At 40.8% G+C, this 23,885-nt stretch overlaps 1 protein-coding gene across 13 annotated transcripts in view; it reads left to right on the top strand.

Moving 5' to 3' along the window:
- CALD1 (caldesmon 1) overlaps positions 1–23,885 on the top strand; it is a 555,479-nt gene that overhangs the window by 494,225 nt on the left and 37,369 nt on the right. For all 13 annotated transcript variants that reach the window (XM_086921091.1, XM_086921074.1, XM_086921047.1 and 10 more), the window contains 2 exons: positions 14,655–14,698; positions 14,807–14,885. In XM_086921091.1, coding sequence (XP_086777217.1) covers positions 14,655–14,698; positions 14,807–14,885 — 123 coding nt within the window. The remainder of the gene's footprint in view (positions 1–14,654; positions 14,699–14,806; positions 14,886–23,885) is intronic.

Genomic DNA, 23,885 nt, shown 5'->3' with positions numbered 1-23,885 from the left:
GAATGAGTGGTTGCAGGGCAGAGGGGATTGGTTGATGACTGAAAAAAATGGTAAAAAGTGAGGGGCGTTTAGCAGTGTGTAGCTGCCAGGCCCTCTAAAATAAAATGGAGTAGGGACAGGAAATACAGCAAGTAAAGAGACGCACTCCCATGGAGTACTGAAAGAAAACTAAAAGTAATAGCCCCCTCACATCAGCAGTAGAAGAATACAACACAGCCATTCAAAAACAGAGTAAGAATGAATTCTCCAGGGAGGGTACACACACAAAAATAGGGAGAAAAGCCTGCAAGCAAATAGCAGGGAACTAAAAGCCATCCAATCATAAGCAAGAAGTTGACTCAAAGTCAGTTCTGTGTACTGCATTGCAGATACTGTGGGGCAGATTTGCTAAACTTTTGTTCCATGCTGCGTCACATAAGCAGAATTTACGTTCCAGAGCAAAACTTGGTTTGCACTGAAAAGTTGTCTTAAAGTAATGCAAAGCAACTCTTTGTGGTGCTTTACATTACTTTGCATGAAGGGGTTTTCCATGAGTGGATGAGTGGTGCAACAAGGGTTCCCATGCAACCACTTACGGTTTTGGACTTGAAGTCATATCTTCTTGCAATAGTGGACGCAGTATTGTTCCTTAAAATAATTCCTCTTTGGTGTAGGCGTTAAAAGGAGAAATGTTTTTATTTCAAACTTTTTTGACTTACATGCACTTTACAGCACTCATCCAAAGTGGGACAAGTTTAATTGTGTATATAGGCATGGTATTTTGTACTGGACTAGTACGCTTGTAGTACCAAACTTATGCCAGACATGGCTCAGACACCTATGCACCTTGGTGGTGCTGAGTAGACTGATTATACACCAGTACTAAGAGAAAGGAGTACAGCAGCACCATATGTTAGTAGATATGTCGCTGTCATCCTCTCTCCCTCTCACACAATGCAGCACTGCAACTTTGGTTAGAGGTTTCCCCACCAGTAATCCTGCAGCCAATTCAAAATTCTGAACATTCAAATTAATTAAGTGGAGGTTATTGACCCATTGATCTTATAATTTTAGCCAGGAAGGAGTATCTGCCCTTGCAAAAATCCTCATGTAAGCAGCCTGCATGCCAGGTTTACACAGGAAATGATGCTACTCAAAGGGAGTCTCAAGCACAGGAAGAACTTAAATATTCATACGAGTTCTAAATCTGTAATCACTATGAGGAGCAAACCCTTGTTCGTTTATAAAACAAAATAAGCTATCGAAAAGAAGTTCTGAATTTGTACCTGGTACTCCTGCTCCTGTGCAGTATGGAATAACCATATTCTTTATGAGTGTCCTTTGATTGCTGCACTAGATCTAGTTGAAGCAGCTGAGGCTAAGATTTTAGAGGGATCTTTGGATGCTTTTCTTGCTTATGTTATGTAAAGAACTGGGCGTTGTCTAATGCTCATAGGGTTAGGATTTTAAACCAGAGATTTAAAGTACGGGGATACCATAACAACCTCACCCATATTAGTATCTGACTTGTATTGTAACAAATGCAATGTTATAAGTACCTGTTTTTATATTGGATTGATTGTTATGTTATAAACCGTATTTTTTCTCCTATGATTTTTTGTTCAATAATTTAAGAGCATAGGAACGATTCTATAGTAATTTCGTATAGCCATTAGCAATTCATGTTTGTTTCGATCTTTATTGTGAAAGTTGCAAAAATTGCTTTGCCCCACTTCTGCCCAGTGTTAATTTTGCTCACCCTGAAAACGAGAGAGTTTCAAGTGAGGAAGTCTTTGTGCTAATAATATGACAACGTTTTCAAAGTCACATCCAGTATCTCCCAGGTGGCCCTATTTTCAATCATAACAGAGCATACTTGAAGATTAAATTCTTAAGAATTTCTGTGAAAAATAGTAAAAGTATGTTGCCAGTGAACGTTTGATATCGAGATGTAAATCCTACACAGAGAGCAGGACCACCCCCTATATTTGGCTGTGGGTCATGACAGCCTGATGTGTAGCCCACATGTGGTACCCTTCTTATGGTTAAATCATGAAGGGGAACCATTTTGAGTTTCGAGTTGCTCTTGACATGGAATCCCCTCTTTGCTACATCAAAGGCGGTGACATGGGTGGTGGGAAGGCGCATATGAGATAAAGAATTGAATGTGACAAAAAGTGTGATGGGTAAGTGCATTTTTTAGATGTAAAGTAGTCCAATGTTTATTGCAGTGTAAGCACTCCATGGCAGGCAGACAGCATATAGCCTAAGGTAAAAGACAAGTTCTCATTTTGGTGGAGCTAAACTCTCTCTGTATATATTTTACAGCATTTGTAAATGGTCTGCACCCAGCTGAAGCAGCCTGTGGCCGGAAATAAAAACTTAAGCTGATGGAGTTGAACAATTTTGACAGGGCTATTTCAATCTTAAACCTTTACTGATTTATAAGCAAAGCCATTTTTGAGTTATAAAAATGAATTTCAACTAAAAATCCCTATTTCTGATCTCAGATGTTGAATAGTGAAATACGTTCTTCTGTGTAGCCTTTCAATGTAGTCTGACCCTAGATTATCTCTACTCTGCCACTGAGAATAAATGTGGCACACAAGCCCACATGTTCAAGCTGATAACTAAAGGTTGGGACACCCACCAATGGCACTTGCGTAGGGATTCCTCATTTGAGCACTTCAAACTACATGTTATAACTCTGATATTTAATAATAAAATGTCTCCTTCCCTCACATCAGTGTCCTGATATTTGGTGGTCACGATGGTTAGGCCAGCCTCTAGATTACCTCTAACAAAAGGCACAATGTACATTTATGTAATTAGTCAACAACCATTTGAAGATGTTTAGGAACTTACTATTGCTCCATCTGTGGAAACTTGGGCTACCATCAGCGCATTGGTTGTTTGCATACAGGCGGTACATGTACTCATGGTACCAAGAGATGAAGGAAAAACATACCTGCTCAATAAATAAATATACCTGGAGTAGTCCTAGAAGGTGCCATAAGGGAAAAAGTGTTATCTTTGTAGAAGCAAACACCGCTCCTGGCTTTAGATGAGACACCCATCACTGATGTGAGGTGTTTTAGCAGTGCTACTTCATAGTTTGCTTCAAACAATAAACACAAATGTTATTCAGAGCCACTAACTCGGGTACGGCTGTCTCATGGGAACATCCAGGATGTCATCAAAAGTGATATTTGTCAGGTGAAGGATCTTGCTCAGCACTCTCCTTTAGAAGATAAAGCGAGGTTGACATGCACATGCTGGCCAAACCTTAGAGACAAGGTTTGTTTCAATATCAAACAAGACATGTTGTTTTTCAAGAATGCCTTTGATGGAGCAATCATTGGAAGAAATTCAAATGGGCTGAGGGAGTGCTGAGTAAAGACACTCATGCAGACAGGTGTAACCTGTTCATAGTATTATAGGAATGAATGGGTAACATATCTGGAGAACTCTTTAGTACACATGCATTAGTTTGGGGAACGTAAGGGTATGTTTGTCTGGGATAAGTACACATGGGAATAGAATGAAACTACAAGTAAAGCAGAAATGTTACCTTATCGAAAAGTCAAACTAAACTGACTAAAATAAGATGCTGTACTGACTGAACATTGAGGAGATGGTAATGGTGAGCACATGCTCCCTGTTCGTTTTTCTGTTTTATCTAAGATAATCTATACATATCTGACGATTGTTCTAATTAGGCAAGTTTTAATGTGATCCTTGCATATACATATACTTTTATTAAGGTTAATTTTTTAACTTTTATAGACAATGCCATTGCATTTTGCTGTTCATTTTCGCACTCCAATGTTGCATTAAAAGCTTCCACTAGCAATGCCAAAACATTATCGACAGAAGTGATTTCCTGTGATTAGCCATTACATTTGTGGATTGACCACTAAAAGTGTTAAATGGGAATTAAATTGCAATATTTAGGAGCTGTTCAGATACAATTATTAAAAATAGAAAGGACTCTTTGAACTTTTACTAATAGGGTGTTGGGCGTTTTAGAGCTGATTCACAAAGCCAAGCAAGAGTACAAAAAGAGTCCTCCTGTGGTATTACTTCCCATTCTCATAATTGCTTTTATGAATCACCCCCTTTCTGTGTCCCTTAGTTTGAGCTTATCTTAGCCAAGAATAAAGAAATATAGGTCTAGAGGGATATATTTATATTAATTTCAGCCCCTTTCTGTCCCAGGATCTCCCTTTGTGTTGATTGTAGTTCTGTTTGCGATTGAAATAGGAGTTGACAGTGGAAAAGAGCAGCAAACACGTTTTTAAAAAGCAATCAGTAAATAATGGCTTGAAATTGGGCACCATGGAGATCACTCATAAGACCCAAAAATGTTAAGTGATTGAGGTTAAAAAAGTAAATTACACATTCAGTTTTACTGTAATGTCATTTCACTGAAGTCATGTCATTTACGACAGATAGCCAATTTTAGAAAACACAGCTTGGATCACTGTGCTTCCCGTGGTCCACAAAACATATATTATCACGTAAAGAAGAACATTGGCATTGGCAATCAAGACATTTATGTTAGCCGTACACCATAAACTAGCAACGTCCAAGTATGATAAACTGGCTGGATGTTTTTGCATTTTAAATTACTATTAGAACACTTATCTGCATCCTCTGCTGCTTTTCTTGATCTTAATTGTCAATCAAACCCCTAATCTCTCCAAGCAGCCTGGTCCCTGTTTCTCCTGACCTTTCCTCGTAGTAGGTAGCCTGAGTGATCATGTTGACATGGTTTTATATAGTTCATGCCTGTCACTAATAACAATGTTAGTTATATCCATATTTAAATTTGGACCAGGTACATTTTTTAAAACTCCCAGATAGGTTGGCGAGTTTTGGGATTTCCTCACTTTGCTAAGCGCCCCTAACCTGATTTCATTACCAACTCTGCCAGGACACCAGGCTGCATGAACATACCGTTATCAAATCTGGGGTGGCGTTCAGAAGGCCCCCAGTCAGGTTTACCCTGTCCCAGGAATCCCAGTTATCGACAAGGCTCTTCGTAATGTCAGAAGCATGGGACAGAGAAGGGGCATAGTTTGGCCAAAACAAGTAGCCCTCGAGGCACAGGGTCTTTTGTCTCATTTTCAATTAAACAAATGCAAGTGTCTCGTTTAGCTGATCTTGCTAGACTATTTATTAAGCTGCGCACAATTTTATGCCATGAGGGTTTTCAGCTTTACCCAGATCTTTTTAATATGCAAAAGAGAGATGTGATGAGCATGTGCAGGTGCCACCAAAATAATTGCTTTCTGTGACTAATTTTAAAACCAACAATCAGAACCTAGGTGTTGTGTGTGTCTTTTATCAAAAATACAGATTTGAATTGTTTTCCTAATAAGCAAAATCTAAACTGACGCGTGGAGTTATTTACAAATGCAGACCATGGTCAACACAGAAAGGGATGATCATTCAAGCAACTGATGACTGATGGCTATTGCGTACTGTTAACAGGGAAACATATTGTTTTTCAAAGGCATCTGCATTCCCCTCTTATGGAACTGGTCACCGGTGCCAATGTCATATATCAAGTGTGCTTTTGGCTTCCCGGCATACACAAGGTGCCCAGATTGCCGTAGGTGGGCATGCTTGAATTTACTACCTGCTTGCTGCTTTCACCGGAGCTTGTTCTTCCGGGCTCACCCAACTTCAGCAGTCCTCAAGCCCTTCAAGCTCCGGTGTTGCACAGTAAGGGCTCCCACCCGGAGGCATGGGCACCACCTTGTGGGTCAACACATATTGCTGCTTACCATCAGCAGAGTTCTTGATATCAAATAATTGGTTTTAATATTTATACATTTCAGGGCTCAACAGGTTCTTGATTTTAAAGAATCTATTTATATGGACTTTTTGGAGCTCATCAAGAACACAATGTGTTCCTGTTCAGATTAGAAGATGAGTTTGCATAGGGTAGATGTCTTTAAACTGAGGGATAGCATTGTTCTCAGGGGGAATGGTGAGGGTCCACACTTTGGCCAAGAGTAACTTTATTATGTTATGTTATGTTACATTTGTAAAGCGCTCAGCTACTCAAGAGTATCCCGGCACTCGCTTCCGAAATCCAAAATAGACCAGCATAAGAACAGACTTAAAAGAGCAACGTTTTGAGTTTTTTTTAAACATCAGACTTGAATGTTACGCAGAGAGAAAGACAAGTTATTCCAAGCCAACCCTGCGAGGCGCAGAAAAGAATTGCCACCCAGGTGCTGACGCTTGAAACGGGGGTCTGTAGTAAAAGCTGGTTGGAGGAGCGTAATAGTCTCCCTGGTTTATAAAAGGCCACTCTGGCCTGCAGGTAGACCGGGCCTAACCCATAAAGGGCTCTATGTACGATTGTTAGCATTTTACATTTTATGCGTGAATCCACAGGAAGCCAGTGAAGGGCACGCAGCTATTATTATACAAGAGTCAAACGTCATGCTTAAAATAGGGCTGAATTTACAGAAAGAAAATGCGCAGCGAGCCACTCTGTCAAGGGTTATCTGCTATATTTTTCTTCACTCCTGTCCTGGCTGGAAGTAGGTGTTAAAGTGTTATGGGGATGGAAGGCCCCAAATAACCTTCCAAATCCCCACACGCCCCCCCATTTCTGAAAAAGGATCACATTGTGAATATGTTTACACTTTTAAGGAGTCTTGGCTGCCAATGTGATGTTGGCAATCTTTGCTGCCTTTTCTAAAGGAATAACTGATTATAACTCCATTTGAATTGCTATACATGTTCAGAGCTGTACATTTGATAGAAGAATTGTGAGAAAGCATGTTTGGCATTACCGAGTGGTAGCATATCTTTATGTATTTTGATGTAGCTAGGCCAGTGACACATTCTATTTCTGTGGTCGACTCCTGACTTTTTTTTTAATCTTAGTATTTTATATCCTCCCAACTGTATGCATTTAAAACACACTGCATGACCATTGCTTCTAGTAAGATGGATAATTTAACACCATAGCATTATTTATGTGCGGGCAATGTCCTGTGGCGCTCTTCTCTTGGTCAAAATTTGTGTCAATCACAGCTTCGAGTTCCTGCATGCCAAGTTAATTTATTTATTTATTATTTTAAAACTTATAATGCGCAACAGCTACCCGCAATGGGTTTCCCGGCGCCAGGGATAGACTGAAGGAGAAGATGGACATTTACAACAGCATTATTGACAGCTAAGACGGCCAGAAATCTATTGGAAAAGTAACGTTTTTAATTTTTTTCGAAAACAAAACAAATTAGTTTTCAGGGCAGTGGGTAGCGCATTCCAAGATTTGGGACCAAGGTGGGAGAAAGATCTTCCCCCCATCTTCGCAAGTTTGAATCTTGGAATGACAAAGTCACAGTTAGCCGAAGATCTTAATATACGGCTAGGCCTGTAAGGTTGGACAAGGTTCTGAAGATACAGCGGGCTGAGCCCTGCTTGATTTTAAAAAGGTAACATAGGGCTTTGAACTTAATGCGGCTCGGGACCTTAAGCCAATGTAATGCACGAAGAGCCTGGGTGGACGAAGATCTCCTGGGGATGTTGCATAAAAGTCAAGCCGATGAATTCTGCACTACCTGCAATTTATTTATGGTCGCAACATCAGCGCCACAGTAGAGGACGTTGCCGTAGTCCAGGCGAGATGTTACTAACGCCTGGACGACGGTTCTCCTGGTGGCATAAGGCAACATCCAAAGAATTTTCTGGAGCCATCTCAAGGTGGAAAAACATATGGCAGCCACTTTGGTAGCCTGTTGCCTCATAGAGAGCTTGTCATCTATGAGGAATCCGAGGTTGCGAACCACGGGGACCGGTTGAGGAAGGGGACCCATGGCACCAGGCCAATGTTGTGGGCCCCAAAGCTCTTTGTGTTTCCCCAAGATGACAATCTCGGTCTTGTCACCGTTTAGTTTGAGGAGATGCCTCTGCATCCACTCAGCCTCGCGTGACAATCCAATTTTCAGATTAGATACACTGTTGCCTTCAGTGTTGGAGAGGGAGAAGACAATTTGTGTGTCATGGGCTTATGAAAAAAATAGTCAGCCCAGCATCCTCTACGATGGAAGCTAGAGGTTTGATGTAAATATTAAATAATAACGGGCTGAGAATGGACCCCTGAGGAACGCCATACGCCGAAGGACGAATATCAGATGCGGCTTTCGTGGAGAAGACCTGGAAAGTACGCTCACTTAGAAATGAGGCAATCCAGGCCAATGCAGGACCATCTACTCCCAGGGACCGGAGGGAGTTCAATAAGATGGAATGAGACACGGTATCGAACGCCGCACTCAAATCCAAAAGGATGAGGACAAAAGTTTCCCTGCGATCGATACCGTGTCGTAACCTCTCCGTTACCCCGAGTAGCGCAGTCTTGGTGGAATAATGCGCACGAAAGCCGGACTGAGAAGGATGTAAAAAGTTCTGATTTTCTGCAAGATGGGTAAGCTGAATGTTCACGTGCCTCTCCAGCACTTTAGATAGAACGGGCAACAGGGATATCGGTCTGAAGTTGGCGAGGTTGGACATATCAGCTCCTGCCTTTTTTAGGAGAGGGACCACCATAGCGTGCTTCCAATCCGGTAGCACGTGTGACTCATTTAATGAGGCATTCAAAAGTTTCATGAGAACTCGCCGAGGTTCAAGATCCAGCAGCTTTAAGATCTTCAGTGCAGTGAAGTGTGGCATACCATGCTAGTTACTATTTGCATATTTCAGAACCAGTTCAAAGTCTGTTGAATCAATGTGGACGAAGAAAAGAGGCTGGCAAGTGGGTGGGTGCTTGCAGGTCTGTCCTTTAGCATGGGTGCGCTGGGCCAGCACCCTGGACACTGACATTCTGTGGTGCACAATAGGGTCTGAAAGTGTCCCAAAGCATGTGGGAGTTTTTTGTAAAAAGAGAAGGGTCAACAAATTAGAATGTGCCCAGGGCGTTATCTGAGCAAAGACCGGTCCAGGGTGCAAGATGACCAGGCTGGACTTCACCCACCAAAGATTACTTGGGTGAGTTGAGAAGTATGGCTTTAGGTGTTTTCTAATAAATGAGCATGGCTTTTTATACTACATATTTCAAGACCAGTAACTATCATAGTAAATGAAAAATGCGACAATGTTTTCCTGTTTAGATTGTTAAGTTCCAGACAGTTGAACCGGATTAAGAGTGTGAATTTCTAAGTTACTCTAAGCCTGTAGAGGCCTGTACTTGCCAATTATGATAACTAAATGAGGCACGTCTAGGTCCAAGTTTATCCAACTGGCAAGCCTCCACCTGCGAGTTACATTCAGCAAATTTGTCTGAAAGCTAACGTTCTTACTACGGCAGCCACAGACAGAAGTATGTGTAAGCAGAACTTTCCACAGTCAAGCAGAGGCATTCTCTACTGATTGTCTTCCTTTGATGATTCCCTGGAGACATCACTTGTTGTAAACAGTGTATTCTACTGATTCACTTATGTGGGAATCAAAGCCGTTTTATAGTCTCCTGCAATTATACATTAACCTGCACGGTCAATCAAAGGTCGCCCAATCATGATTTACAACTGAAGCCAAGAAAAATGAAAACACCCTTGCCCAGATGTTCAAAAGTTCAAATGAAAACACCCTCGTAAGATGTTCAAAAGTTAAAATGAAAACACCCTCGCGCAGATGTTCAAGTTAGAATGCAAGCAGGAGGTGTGCTGCACATTTGCAGTTGTTGTTTTGCAAACATCAGTGCACCACAGCTCTGCTGAGGTGACCTAGGGTTATTTTGAGATCATTGAAATGTGCCCTGGGAATGTGCTATGACAGAAGCCTTCTAGGGATAATAGTTCTTCTTTCATCTGAGCAGATTGCATTGCAGGATCTGATGCAACTGGCTCATGAAACACGCAAAAGGCAATGGGATGCTGCTTGCAAAAAGACTAACTGCTGGTAATAGCTCGGACAACACTCTAACCCATTGTTCTTTTGCTCACCATGCCACCTCAGCTTGGACCCAAACATACGGGAATTAGTCTTGACCCTGCTCCTCATGGGAACAATCCAGCCCGAAATGCCAAGCCAGGTCCTCCCTGAAACAGAACACAAGCAACCCAGGACCGGTATTGTCCTAGTTATGGGCTTATCAGCTGGGTACAGCTTGGTTGCACTGACACAGAGAGCACGGGACCCACATGTGTGCATAACCATGCCACTTAGGGAGGTACATGAGACTCACAAAAGGTGATTCAAGGCTTCTTGCAAAAGACCTGACCAGTGGCAATAGCTAAGAGTAGCACTCCAACCCATCGTTCTGTTGCTCACCTTGTCACCTCAGTTTGGTCCTAGTCATATGCAGGTCAGTTTTGACCCTGCTCCTCATGAGAACACTCCAGCCCGAACTGCTAAGCCAGGTCCTCCCTGAACCAGAACACAAGCAACCCAGAACCGGTTTTTCCCTAGATGTTGAGCTAAAGCTGACCTAAACCTGCTTCCCAAGTTCCAAAGTTGGTAGCTCTGGCTGTTAAGTCACATTATCTTTAATGTAGCATCTCATGAACGGCTTTCAAATGTGCTGAATAAAAGGTGTTCCCCCATGTGTTTTTTTCATGAAGATCCCATTTATTCTATTACTTTGGAAACACACCCACTTCTTATTTAGCAGCATTTGCAAAAACCTAATGCAGGGTGTAATCATATTTTGAAACAGGCAGATGATTGTATTTCCCAAATTAAGAGAGTGGTAGAAATAGTTTAAATCATTCTTGAGTATATAGTTTTGTCTTTAGCCCAGTATTTTGAGTGCATAAACATTTAAGCTATATTCCATTGAGCCACAAGATGAGAAACAGTAGTCATATGATGAATCCCGTTGTATTAGCAAAAACGAATCAATGACATACTTTTTACGATCCTTATACCACTGATTTTTATAGAAACAAAAAATGGAAAAGGTCCTTTTTATGAAGTAGAAACATTATTTTCATTGTACAACAACTTTCATTTTCAAAGAGCATCCATAAAAAGCCCATAGAATAGCTATATCTAAATACAGTATCCTCCAGATGCTGAAAAAAGAAAGTTGAGTTGTGGAAACCAGACAATCTTGTCCATCATGAATCCTGGCAAGCCATGCCAAAACCTCTTAAAACTTTTTAGTGTTAAGGAAAATATCAATTTTTTCCCCCTTTATGAACCTATGATGGTGGTCAGTAATGTGGTCACTGTCTTTTTTTATATATAAAGCACAGCTCACAACTGGTGTCAGTATGCAGTACAGCAGAATAACTAGCGGGTTTGGGTTAACTCCCTATATAGACCTACAAAATTCCAAGAGAGTAGAAAGTCAAGGAAAGAAAAAAGATAATGGGTGTCAACATGGCGAACAAAAGAGTGGATAAATGAGGAGCACTTCAGGTTAAGTGTAGTGAGGAAAGTACACAGTGGAGAAGAAGGGAAAGAAGCAGAGTGTGTAGGATGTAAGAGCAGGGGTAAATGGATTAGGAAGTTATGAAAAAGGGGAACCTCAAGCAGAAATGCTCCAGGAGTTTAGGTCAGGATTCAATGCAGAATTAAAGTTAGGATGCTGAGACATGTATCAGTGAAAGGATGTGAGGATATAAAGTATGTGTATATTCATTTATGTGTTACAATAAAAAGTCAAGCAGTGTCATGGGGTATAAATAGATCATATACAGTAACAGTTTGAGAATCTTCCCACTTTTAGAATTAAAACTATGTGGGTCACTGGCAAACACTCTGTAGGAAAAGGCTGTATGAGGAGATGAGCCATCAGGAAATCGACCGTTGGCGCCAATAGCCAATTAAAACATCCTGACTACCTCTCTTACAGCTCCCGGTATTGTGATTTTTTTCATGATTTTTGTCTCTGTCTTTAGGGACTCTTTTCAAATCACTCCATCCCATTTCACAGAAGCATCGCCTGATATACTTGTGTATTGTCAGTTAAGGTTACTTGTTTGACAAGGAGACGAATAACTCCATTCAGAACATTCCCACTCCATTTAGGACGACTTAACAATGTGGCCAAAAGTTGTAACTAAGATTCTTGAATGAGCAGTTTGAAAGCACTATGATTACCTCTAAACCTAGTCTGTACTATCGCAGAAGAGAATTCTTAGCAGATCTGTCTGACTTGCCCTCATAATTGACCATTTCTTTCCTGCACACTTTAACAAGGAACCTCGGTGCGTTTCATCTCAATGGTCTTAATGAGTAAGCTCTCTCTTGAGTCTCTAGATCTACTTGGGCCCAAATTTTTATCGTACTTCCTGTGCTGATCCGTGTCAAATGTGGCCAATGCCTACATTGCATTAGAGGCTGCAAACCTGATAGATTGAGGGCAGTGTGAGACTCTCTTGCCCTCTGACAATGAGCGGCAGTGAACTGTACTCTAAACCATTGCTGCTGGATCAACGGGTGTGAAGTGCAGATGCAAAACATCAGACGAAAGTGATAGTACTCATGAATTATCAAGGAGGCTCAAATATTTACATGAATATATTATTGACCATTTAAGGTGCTAGCCATTTCTCTGTCATTTGCACCTTCATATCAATTTAGGGAGATGTGTGATGTAAAATTACATCCATAATTCCTCAGATAAAACAGAAATCGCATTGAGATTTAAATATAATCAACATAGACTATGGGACTGATTTATATCTCAGCGGGTGGTTTACTGTGTCAGAACGAATGCTCGTCGCCGAAATCTAAATCCCATAATATCCTATGGGATTTAGATTTCGGCGGACGGGATATCCGTCCCTGTTGTGACGGAGTAACCTATCCGCTGGTATCTAAATGAGGTCCTATGTCTTATAGATTAACCATTTTTAGTAAGACTGCTATCACTCATGGGAAACATTATATTGGTGTCAGGAGGCAACTTTGCAGTTATGACTCCACTAATCGCACACTTCCTCAAATAGCCACATACACGTTCACAATTAGTGAAATATTAAAATATGTAAATAACACCTATTCTTCAGATATTAGAATGCATAAATCTTGATCTGTTATGTTTTGTTATGGTATATTATGTGCATTTGTATAGCGCAAAACTCGCCTGTTAGTGGTTTTTAACTTGTGGTCCGGGACCCCTGATTATCTGCATAGCATATTCATGAGGTTAACTAAAGTATATATAAATAAAGAAACAAAATGTAAAATTCAAAAATTTTAAACATTCTGTTAATTTGAAGGGAGTTGAAATTGAAAGCTAAAAATTACCGTGGTATCCTCAGATTGTTTCATGGGAGCCCTGCAAGTGCATCAAACAGATTACAGTATGGATGATGAGTGGCCTCAACTGATTTTAGAAAAGCTCCTACTGTGCCATTAAAAAAAAAATTGTGAATGTTTTTATATTTGTATGTGAAATAATTAAAATATTTAATCATTTTTGTGTATTTGATGAATGCTTTCTTTCTATATTTTTATGTATTGTTTTGCAGTGGAAATCATTGAAAATCCTTAGGCCGGGTTCCCCTTTATTTCAATAATGACTCAGTGGGGATCCCTGGATTTCAATAAGGATTCATTGGGGGCCCCTGCGCTTAAGTAATGAGTAAGTGGTGGTGCTTTGAAGTCAAAAGGTTAAGAACGACTTCATTGGGATATTCGGGCACTGAAGCAGGAGCTGTATGGCCTTGCCAGGAATGGGCTAGATGAAGAGCCCTGTCTTCAGTTTCTTGGGGGATTCAAGAACTGAGGAGGCAGCTCTAATATACATGGGCAGGTTGTTCCAGGTTGTAAGTGTGAGGTGGGAGAAGGCATGATTGCCAGATCTGGTTCTGCGTATGCGGTGGAGCTGGGGCCTGGAGGAGGTTCTGCGAGTAGTAGTCGGTTGAGCAGAGGTGTCTGGTGTTTGTGGAAGTTTATAAATAGTGTATATATAGATATGTGAAGCCAATGTAGTGTAGGGCGTTGTACTTGTGCATGAAAGGTTTTATCTGTGTGGAAATATAAGTGAATCAGAGAGAATTATCTTCTTCTACATGTCTCACTACTATCTTTAGATTGCTGACTTTTCCTCATCAGAAAAAACGAAAACTCATGACCACAGCATATTTGCAGAGGGGCAGCAATAAAATAAATTGTAATAAATAATAAATAATAGCGTAAACATTCTTTATTTAGAGGTTAATACAAGAACATTTATTAGGATCACGTTCTGTTAAATACTTTACAAACTTTCAAAAAAATTTGAATTTATCAATGTTTTTGTAACTATTTATTAATGCAATACTGATCAATATAAAGCTTAATATTTTGTAATTTTCTGTGCACTTGCAAGTTATGCAGCCTTTATAATCTGCGTTAAAACCACTACATAACCTGAGAAAACAGAATTATAGCATTCTGTTTGCGGAATTCGGTGAAAAGACCGGAAATGGAGGGCCAACAAAATGGTCATAATGTAAATGTTTAACACCATTCCTCAAGTGTACTACCTAAAATGAACAATGCGAGTGACAGACACAGAAAATAACCTAAATCTGCAGATTTTCTCTTTGTGGTTTTTTTATATCAAGTAAATTATGACCACAGTTCAAATGTAATGTCTTTTAAGAGTTGTCTGTGGAATGTGGTGTTACATTTGTATGTATAACTGTGGCTGTCCTAGCTGTATTTCTGTGTCTATAAGATAATTACTAACAATATACTCTCTGTTCATCCTGTAGATTGAAGAGCGGGCAGAGTTTTTGAGCAAGTCTGCTCAGAAGAGGTAAGTGATTAGCACATCAATTTCATATAACTTAAAATGTTCTCTTAAAATTCGTATATCAGACATGATAATACAAATGATAATGAAAACAAACCTTTCTTTCAATAGTGGTGTTAAACCAACGCAACCAGCAGCAGTTGTCTCAAAGATCGACAGCCGGCTTTCACAGTACACCAATGCAATTGAGGTAGGTTGCATTTCATACCTGTCTCTGTTTTCACGTTTCAGATAAAATACGCAAAAACAATTTAAACTATACCTCCTACCATTGCATGTTTGCTAGCATTGTCTCCAGGCACACAATAAACAGTTTCTGATATGAGATATTGAAGAATCTTGGTTGCTCCCTATATTATTTCTACCCATCCCAAAACTAGTAGGTGGGATCTGTCACCATTGTGTCCTAAATTATCAATAATCTTGATTACTGGCCAGTCATCACTTATCTGTCTCATAAGATTCCATTATATATTGGTATTGATTGCTAAAAGCTTTATTTCTTTTTATTGGCTGCAAATATATAGTCTACTCTATATATAGTCTACTCTTGAAATGGGCGATTTATGTATTAGTATTGTCAAATCACATTATCACCTTCACTTTCACCTTGCTCATTTTGTGAATCCGCTGTCATTCTAGATCTCCAACTGCTTAGCATCTTTTTATCCTTACTCTTTAAAATGTTTCATCCTACTTTTGCAATAAGTGTGTTTCATGTAGAAGTGCTAAATCTAGCACCAACTACATGCCAGTTACAGGCTGTGTGAAAATCTTTGCACAATGAGAATTGCTGTGATACCCCATTTATTATGCCACCTCTCATACCATAAGCAAAATTTTACAGATCTATAAGCTAGCATATTTTGTTCCCTCCCAACTTGCTTTTTATCTCACTGTTTAGTATGGATTTATTAAAGCATTTTAATTTTCAAACCAAAGTGTTACTTTCTTTAGAAATATTGTTACACAAAAAGTTTAATTTAAAAATAACACTTTTCAGTGTTACATTTGTAAAAAAGGAAATTGTATGTAGCTCTAATTCCGTTTTTATGAATTCCAAAGTGGAAATTCAACGTCGATAGAATCTGTGACCCAAAATTGGCTGATTCTAGTTAACATTTGAAAAGACGTACAAGGAGTGGTGTGGTGGTATCCCAGAGTACATCCTCCCTCAAGATTATATATATATATATATATATATATATATATATATATATATATATATATATATATATATATATATATATATATATATATATATATATATATATACATCCAACAATATAGTACATAAAGCCTATTGAAACAATTCCTACATGCATCTCAACAAGCCCCGTCCCAAAGGCAAGATGGATTTATTTTCCCAAGCTGTTCAAAAGAAACTAGTATTGGCTCCTTAATTAATAGGACACTGACACTTCACCCACCCAATGGTGGCATGCTTGGTCATATTGGCTGCTCCTTGCTCTTGTCAAGTGGGATCCACCTCAAAGCTAAGGGAACTCCTTTGGTACAGTTGATGTGTTTGTCATAAATAAGGAAAACTATCACTGTAATGGACCCCTGATTTTTAAACAGGTGTGAGGGATAACAAAGTGTGATTGAAATTATTTGATGGCTCCCCAAAAATCTTTATTGGGGTTTCCATCTTGTAAGGCTGAATAAGCAATAGACATTGTTCTACCCTAAAGTCTGTTGTCCTTGCCAACAATGTCACAAAGGCTAGCAAATCAGGTTCTGATGTTCAGTAGACATCAGTAATGTGTGTAAATAGTAAGAGCATGGAGTAAACACAAACTATAATAAATATGGCAATGCTGAAACCAAGAGGACTTTTCTCGGTGTAATGACCTGCCTATACAGAACTCAGGGGCTAGTTTCATACTCGACCTACCCAGATGAACCCACAACACACGCACCTCTAGAAGCTACACTGCCTCCCGCTCCAGAAAAGATTCCAGTTCAAGATGTTGACTCAAGTATACAAAGCCCTGCACAACGAAAGACCAGCATGCATCAACAAATGAAATACCTTCTGCCAACCGACCGGACACCTATGATCTGCCTCCCTCTTCCTCGCAGATACCACCTGGATCCACCAAAGCAACTGAGGAGGATGCTCCTACTCGCACACGGTGGCCAGATCTTGAAATGTCCTTCACCTACACATCAGGAATGCCTCTTTGCTCCAGCAATTCAGGAAAGGACTCAAGACCTGGCTGTTCAAATGAATCACCATGAAGTAGCTAGCCACTCCAACACCATGAGACACTCATGGGTGAATTGTCGTGCTTTACAAGCCACTTAGTTGATTGATCAATTGATTGATTAATGGATAAAGTGGGAATAAAAATGGCACTGATGGGAGCTATTGGTAGCACTAGTTTGTTCTGATCAGTAGAGAAGAATAAATCTATATTCCTTTAGGGACTGAGATTGTTGGAGACCATGTGTAGATTGGAACCCATTGATTCAATTTAACACATGTTCTTTCTTCACAACTGAGTTATTGCTGTAATAATTGTTGTACAACAGGGGTATGATTACTTTCATGTTCAGTAGTTCTCTTTTAATGGTTTGCGTAGTAGATTATTATTTTGGGAAAGGAGGAACCTTCCCAACTCAATAAGCACACCCTAGATGGGTCATAACTTAATTCTCAGTGAAACTTTGCTCAACCTCTGGTAGCAGTGGCATAAGCAGGAAGCAACTAACCAGAGAAAAGTGTGTTAAGTCCCAGCAACCCAAACAATTTTAAAGTAAAGAAAAAAACACACTAAACATTTAGAGCAATAGAGAAATAATAATAAAGACAAAGATACCAAAAAGAATACAATCGCATAAAAGGAACTGGAGTTATGAAGTTTTAAGGTAAAAAGTGCTTACAGCACCAACGAAAATGATGAGTTTGCATTTTACTGCACCTAAAATTGATTTCAGGCCAACCGTAATGGAACGGAGGTCGGCTAAGGTAAGTAGGTCAGTTTTTACCTTAGGACGTTGTCTTATGCTGAATCTCGTTTTGTTCCTGTAAAACAAGGTCCAAGTATGAAGCCGCCAAAAGTCTCTCGAACTTGGATACATTGGCTTTGAGCTCCTGCTGTAGCCGTTGGTTTTCCCACCAAGAGCTTAGAGTATGACAAAGCTGAATTTTACAGCCACCAATCTCACTTCACCATTGGGATAGCTTAGCCATCTCGTCATGGCTAAAGGTTTTACTTTTGGACAGTCATTTTTTTTTTGGCTCTCTGAATCCACCAGTATGGTACTGCTAAAGTTTCTAACCAGTCTCAATGAGACCTGATACCTTTGCGACCAGATCCCCCTGAACTCAATATCAGCCTATCAAAAAATATTGAGCAGGGCAAAACTGGCATTCTCAACTGCCTAAAGGGCATTTTCCATGGGGAATTCTCAATCAATCAGGATTTGTAAAGCGCAGTCATTCACACAATAGGGTATCCAGGTGTTGCAAGCCTGGAGGCTTATTCGAACAGCCAGGTCCTGAGGGCCATTCAGAATTACAGAAAGGAAATGATGGACCAGAGGTGTGTGGGGCTGTTCCAGATCATTTTTGCAATGAGGGAGTAGGAGCGTCTTCCACTTTTGCTTCGTTAGATGTAGGAGTATAGGCAAGTGAAGGGAGGTATAGCTTAGTCTTTTCGATGGTTGATTAAAGTTCAGGCCGGTGGTTAATGTAGGCGGGTCCTTGGTTGAATAGAGCCTAGTGTGCATGTGTCAACAGCTTGAATTGGCATCTCTTGTGTACAGGGAGCCTATGGAGTTTCCTGAGGTACGGTGTAATGTGGGTTTGTCGGGGAAGGATGAGTCTGGCTATGGCGTTTTGTATGTTCTGAAGTCACTGTAGAAAGTGTGTAGCGATTTCTACGTAGAGGGCATTGCCATAGTTCAGTTGGCTGGTGATGAGGGCTTGTACCTCACTGTGCGGCTTGTGTGTAGGGTAGCCACTTGAAGATCTTGCTTAGCATTCTCAGAGTGAGGAAGCAGGCGGAGGAGATGGCATTGATATGTGATTTCATGGTGAGCTTGTTGTCAATGATGGTTCGGAGGTTTCTTGCTTGGTTGGAGGGAATGGATGTGAATCTAGGTCAAATGGCCACCAGGTGTCGTTCCATCTATTGCTGCTCCTGCCAGAGATCAGTACTCCAATCTTGTCTGTGTTCAGCTGCAGGCAGTTGTTCTTCATCAAGTTGAGATGTTCTATGGGGCGGTTGTGTTTTCGGCGTGGGTGGTACACTGTATGGTTTCTTTGTGGATGGTGGCTGTTCCTTCTTCCAGCTTGTTGACGCAGTGCTGGTGAGTGATTTTATATCTGCTGGGGATCACTGTGGCAATGTCAGGGTCGGATGTAGTGTTGAGCCTGGTCTCAGTAAAGAAGACTGTCGGGTGCGAGGGAGGAGATGACGTCCCATAATTCAGTGGAATGCTTGCATCGTCAGCGAGTGTTGAGAAGGGAGCATGCATTTTGGTGCTTTTGTTCAGGTGGTGTCTGTGGTGTGTTCGGGGTGGTGCTGGTCAGCTGGCTGGTGTGTGTGCAGTGGCAGGGGAAGTGGCAGTGAGTGCAGGTGAACGGTCCTACCGTGGAGCGTTAGTCGACACAGTGGTAGTGTTTTTTGCAACGTCTGTAATCAAGGGTGTAGAGCTCGACAATGGTGGATCTTTGGAGTCTGGAGTGCTATGGGTTGTGGCGCCTTGCACTGTCCAGGCATGGACGGGTGCAGACAGGCTTGTCTTTGGTGTGCCTTCAGGGCATCCACTGCGTGGTCGCGCTGTGGCCTGCATTAAGTAGGTTCTGGGGGAGACAGGCTTTTGTTGTCGGAAATAACGGTAAGTGGGAAAGCCTATGCAGCTAAGGTGTCACTGGATCAGTCTGGAACAAGCAGGAACTGGAGGTCACAGGATTGTGGCAAGCTGGGTGTCCAGGTTCCTACCCACTCCAAAAGTAGAACAAATGACTGATCCCAGGTTTCTCCAACTGCTGGGAAAGTTCATCCTTGTTGCTACGGTAGCACTATGATCCTCTGCTCATGTAACTAGGCATGAGGTCTCTCCATCCTGGATTCCTGTAGTGTACAGTCTACAGTGGTTAGCTCGGCCCTCTTGTGGTCAGGGGACCTTCCTCTTTTTTTGTACCTGGTGCAAGCAACCATTTAACACTTAGAACGCAGTTATGGCCTGTGGATGCCAGCAGGAGGCAAAAGTCCTTAGATCTTCTCTATTCTAGCCTTCAGTCAGAGACCTTTTCTATCCTGCTGTTTTATTCTCAGGATCAGGACAGTTTATGCTAAGGTACCAGCCTTTTCCTGTGCACTAGCCATTGATTGGATAATTTCATATACTCAGTGCTGGCTACTCTCTTGCACTATCCACACCTCCTTTTTCTTTCAACACTTCCTCTTTGTTTTACTGCAAAACATTCCAAGAAGCCCTAAATCCAAGATGACAATTCCTTCCCCCATCTGGATGGACCCTGGTCCTCAATTAGTCACTCCTCTATTCAAATGAGGAACCCTTCCCTGTCAGAGGGCACACACTGGTGTTCCCTCATGCTGAAGTTGCATGCAGGGAGTCTAGACTGTTTCTGGGCATGAATGGAAATAGTCCCATTTGCCAACAACAAGTCAAAAAAGAGAAGTGCTAAGGCTGCTCTTTATTTTGCCAGCTCTTCCCATTCCCTTCCATGATAATTCATTTTGGGTAAATGGTCATTTGTGACAATAGACTGCCATCCGGGGACAGAGGCCAAGTCATTGCATTTTGGAGCAGGTTCAATAACTTCCAGCAAGGAATGTACATCCAGCCTCCACAAAGGGCTCAGTGCCAACCTAGTTTTAAACCAGTTTTCTTTGAAACAGCCTGAAGTGCAGTTTCTCAGTGTTACCTTTCTGCTAACATTGTTAAAGTTCTACCTTCATCACTAAATTAGAATTTTAAAACTATGTGAAAAATAACTTTTGTAGCACTTTCACACTCAAAGATAGGAAATAAAAATGTAAATCCAATGAAGGCCTGTTCCTAAAAAATTCGGTTAACCTGTATAGTGAAAACTGCTTTTGTACATTTGGCCACTGTAAGGCCATACTATTTCCAATGTGCAGTGTTCCACATTATCATAAATGAAGTAACGAATAATGTAGGCTCTCAAGGCACACTTAAGAAGTGACTTATTTCAAATATAAAAATCGATTTTTCAACAAGTGACATGCGCTTTTCTCTACCATATGCCACTGCATTGTCATCTGTGAGTGATGGAAAGAAATAATGCACCCCATGTATGGCATTTAAATTCTATGCCATTGGTGCATTTCTTGCGTAGCCTTATTAGAGAGGTAAAAGAAAGTTAAATATGCCAACCGTTAGTTAGGTAAATCCAATGCCCAGTTCATGCTTTAGTGGGAAAGCAAAGGTGCAATACTGTGGTACGGCACTCAGAATCCTAAAGCCAGCAAATCCAGACATGAAAAAATGGTATGACCTCATGTATGAATGTCATGCCTTCTTCATGGTGTAGTAAGACACAGTTCTGATTTTCATTAATCCTGTCACCTTTAATGGACAAGTACTTCTTTCTAGAGACACAGTGTTTCGCCTTTTCCCCTTAGCCCAATGCACCTTTGTGCCAGAGCTTGTTGTGGGTACGGAAAGCACCTTCTGGATCTCAAAATGGTGCACTAGCAGTACTACCAACATCTCAGTTTACGGGAAGTACTGATTAGAGCAGGGGTCTCCAACCTTTTCTATAGCGAGAGCTACTTCTGATCCGTGAAAATCCGCGTGAGCTACTAAAGGCCGAGTAATGTGCAGATTATTTCCAAAGTCCCCCAAATACCCAGCTTCACTAACTAGGGATAAAGAGATACTTATTTAGTGCCTGCAATGCACAATATGAAACCAGAAAGCTTTTATTAGTCCCGGCTTTCCTCTTCAACACATTGTGTGCGCCCGACCTCTGCAGTAACCAGCGAAGACTACAATCATAAGAAACCACACAGACCTGCAGTGCTGTTCACAGCTGCCAGCATACTTAAAACCATAAACTTCACATCTGCCTCTCACACCTCCTCATCCACCAAACTCCTATGTTTCATAACTCTGTAACTGCACCTCGGTGGTCATCAAGCACAATATAGAAACACTTACCACATAGAATCACAAAATAAAAATAAAACCTTTCTAACCACACAGCCTACCTACATGGATTATGTAGGTAGGTGCTTCAGTGCCCTACATAAGGGTAGTAAGCACATGACGATATAAATGCTGCATTACAATCATTTTATTACATAATGCCTCAATTTTCTAAATTCTCACATGACGGGACCTTGAAATGCCTGAGTTCAGGGTGTGCGCTGTACAAACATGCCCGCTGCCAGAGTATGCATTGGCTCCATGTAATAATAACTTACGTCACAAGTATGGTGCACATGAATTGCCACTTCGTTATTATTATTAATATAGCATTGTCATCATGGATGGTGGGAGTCCATTTCATGTTCAAAAGCTATTACTTCTAATAATGCCTCTCAAAGTAGTGATATGATCGGATGTTCACGTGAAATGCTCCTGCATGAAGGAGAAATAAACACAGTGATTTTTAAAAAGACTCCATCATATTTTTGTATGACTTTAGTGTCACTATTTGCATTATTTGCAAATCTTTGCTCGTTGAAGGTATGGGCCACAGATCCTTCACTTGGCCCATGCTCAACTCTCCATGTTATTTATTGACCCCATTTACAACAGAAAAATATGGCCTCTGCAGGGGTGAGCTACTTTTTTTAAATGGGATCAATTTAAAGTGAAGTCTCAAGCCTTTTATGTTCATTGTGTCATAAAATTAACACTTCATTTTTTTTCCCTTTGTCATTTACTTAAGGCACCATTTCACATGGATTTTTTTTTAGAATAAAGTACCTCTTGGACTTGGAAGTTCTTCATGAGCACAAACTGGAGTCAGGAACCTAATTTTACATTTCTCCCTTAATTTCATTAAAATTTAGTGAATAAACACGTAAAATGATTGTCCTGGTTCCGGTTTGTGGGCAGTAATAATGTGCAAGTTACATTATTTCTTTAAAAATCAAAGATGCCTGTCAAATGGTGCTTAATTGTAATGATTAACTTAAAACAGTGTTTCAAATGGATTTAAAATAAATAATAGTATATCAATTGTAAGCTTTCCACTGCATTATACACCCACAACTGCATTACAATACAAATCTCATTTTAAACCAGACAAAGCATAGCCATTATCCAAAGACTACTCCACACATGAGCAGTCATTGCTATCAAAAGAGAAACTTCCCAATTACTCAACATAATGATGTATCTTAGTCATCGCCACGTTTGGAAGGATGTCGAGCACAGACTGCTCCATCTATGACAGATTGTATGCAATAGCAAATGCAAATGCAGGTATTGAAAGACACATTTAGAAGTTGACAGACGATATTTAGTGATTTGAAACTAACGTTGTTATAGATAAAATTCAATGTGCATCTATTCTACCCAGACAAATTGTATCATATAATCCCACCTCATGTTTTTTTTAGGCATACAAGATTCCTGAGCATTGGAAACGGCTCGTGTTTCAGATGCCAGAAAAAAGCAATGCACACACGCATTTGGAAAAAAAAGTTTCTCGTTCCTAGTGTGGGAAGTGCTGCAGCGCCTGTGCTGCTTTATGTAGAGACCATTGTACCTGCAAGGCTCCCGTTCCCGCCTCCAAGTCAGGCAGGGTCAAAGCACGATGCAGGCAGCATACAGCAGGTCTCGTGAGCAGGCTGACACTGTACGTCAGCCACTTCACCCTCCCCCAAATAGGCTCCATTAGCCAGCAGGAGCAGCAGGTTTCTATGACGGCGGACACATATAAAAGGGCTGTAAAAGCTCAAAATACAAAGCATTGCACACGCATTCGAATAAAAGTGATCTTGTCCACAAACCTGATGCAGGTCCAGTTGTCCCTAATGTGGGCAGTGCTGCAGCGCCTGTGCTGCTTTATGTAGAGACAATTGTGCCTGCAAGGCTCTCGTTCCGGCCTCCAAGTCAGGCAAGGTCAAAGCACGATGCAGGCACCTTAAGGCAGGCCTCTTGGTTCTAGTAGGCAGATAGGCTCCATTAGCCAGCAGGAGCAGCAGGTTCCTTTGACGGAGGAAAAAATGAA

Source organism: Lissotriton vulgaris, chromosome 1_1 (genome assembly GCF_964263255.1).
Source record: "Lissotriton vulgaris chromosome 1_1, aLisVul1.2, whole genome shotgun sequence".
Classification (NCBI taxonomy): domain Eukaryota; kingdom Metazoa; phylum Chordata; class Amphibia; order Caudata; family Salamandridae; genus Lissotriton; species Lissotriton vulgaris.
The sequence above is the reverse complement of the archived record's forward strand: the minus strand, read 5'-3'. Positions and strand labels throughout refer to the sequence as shown.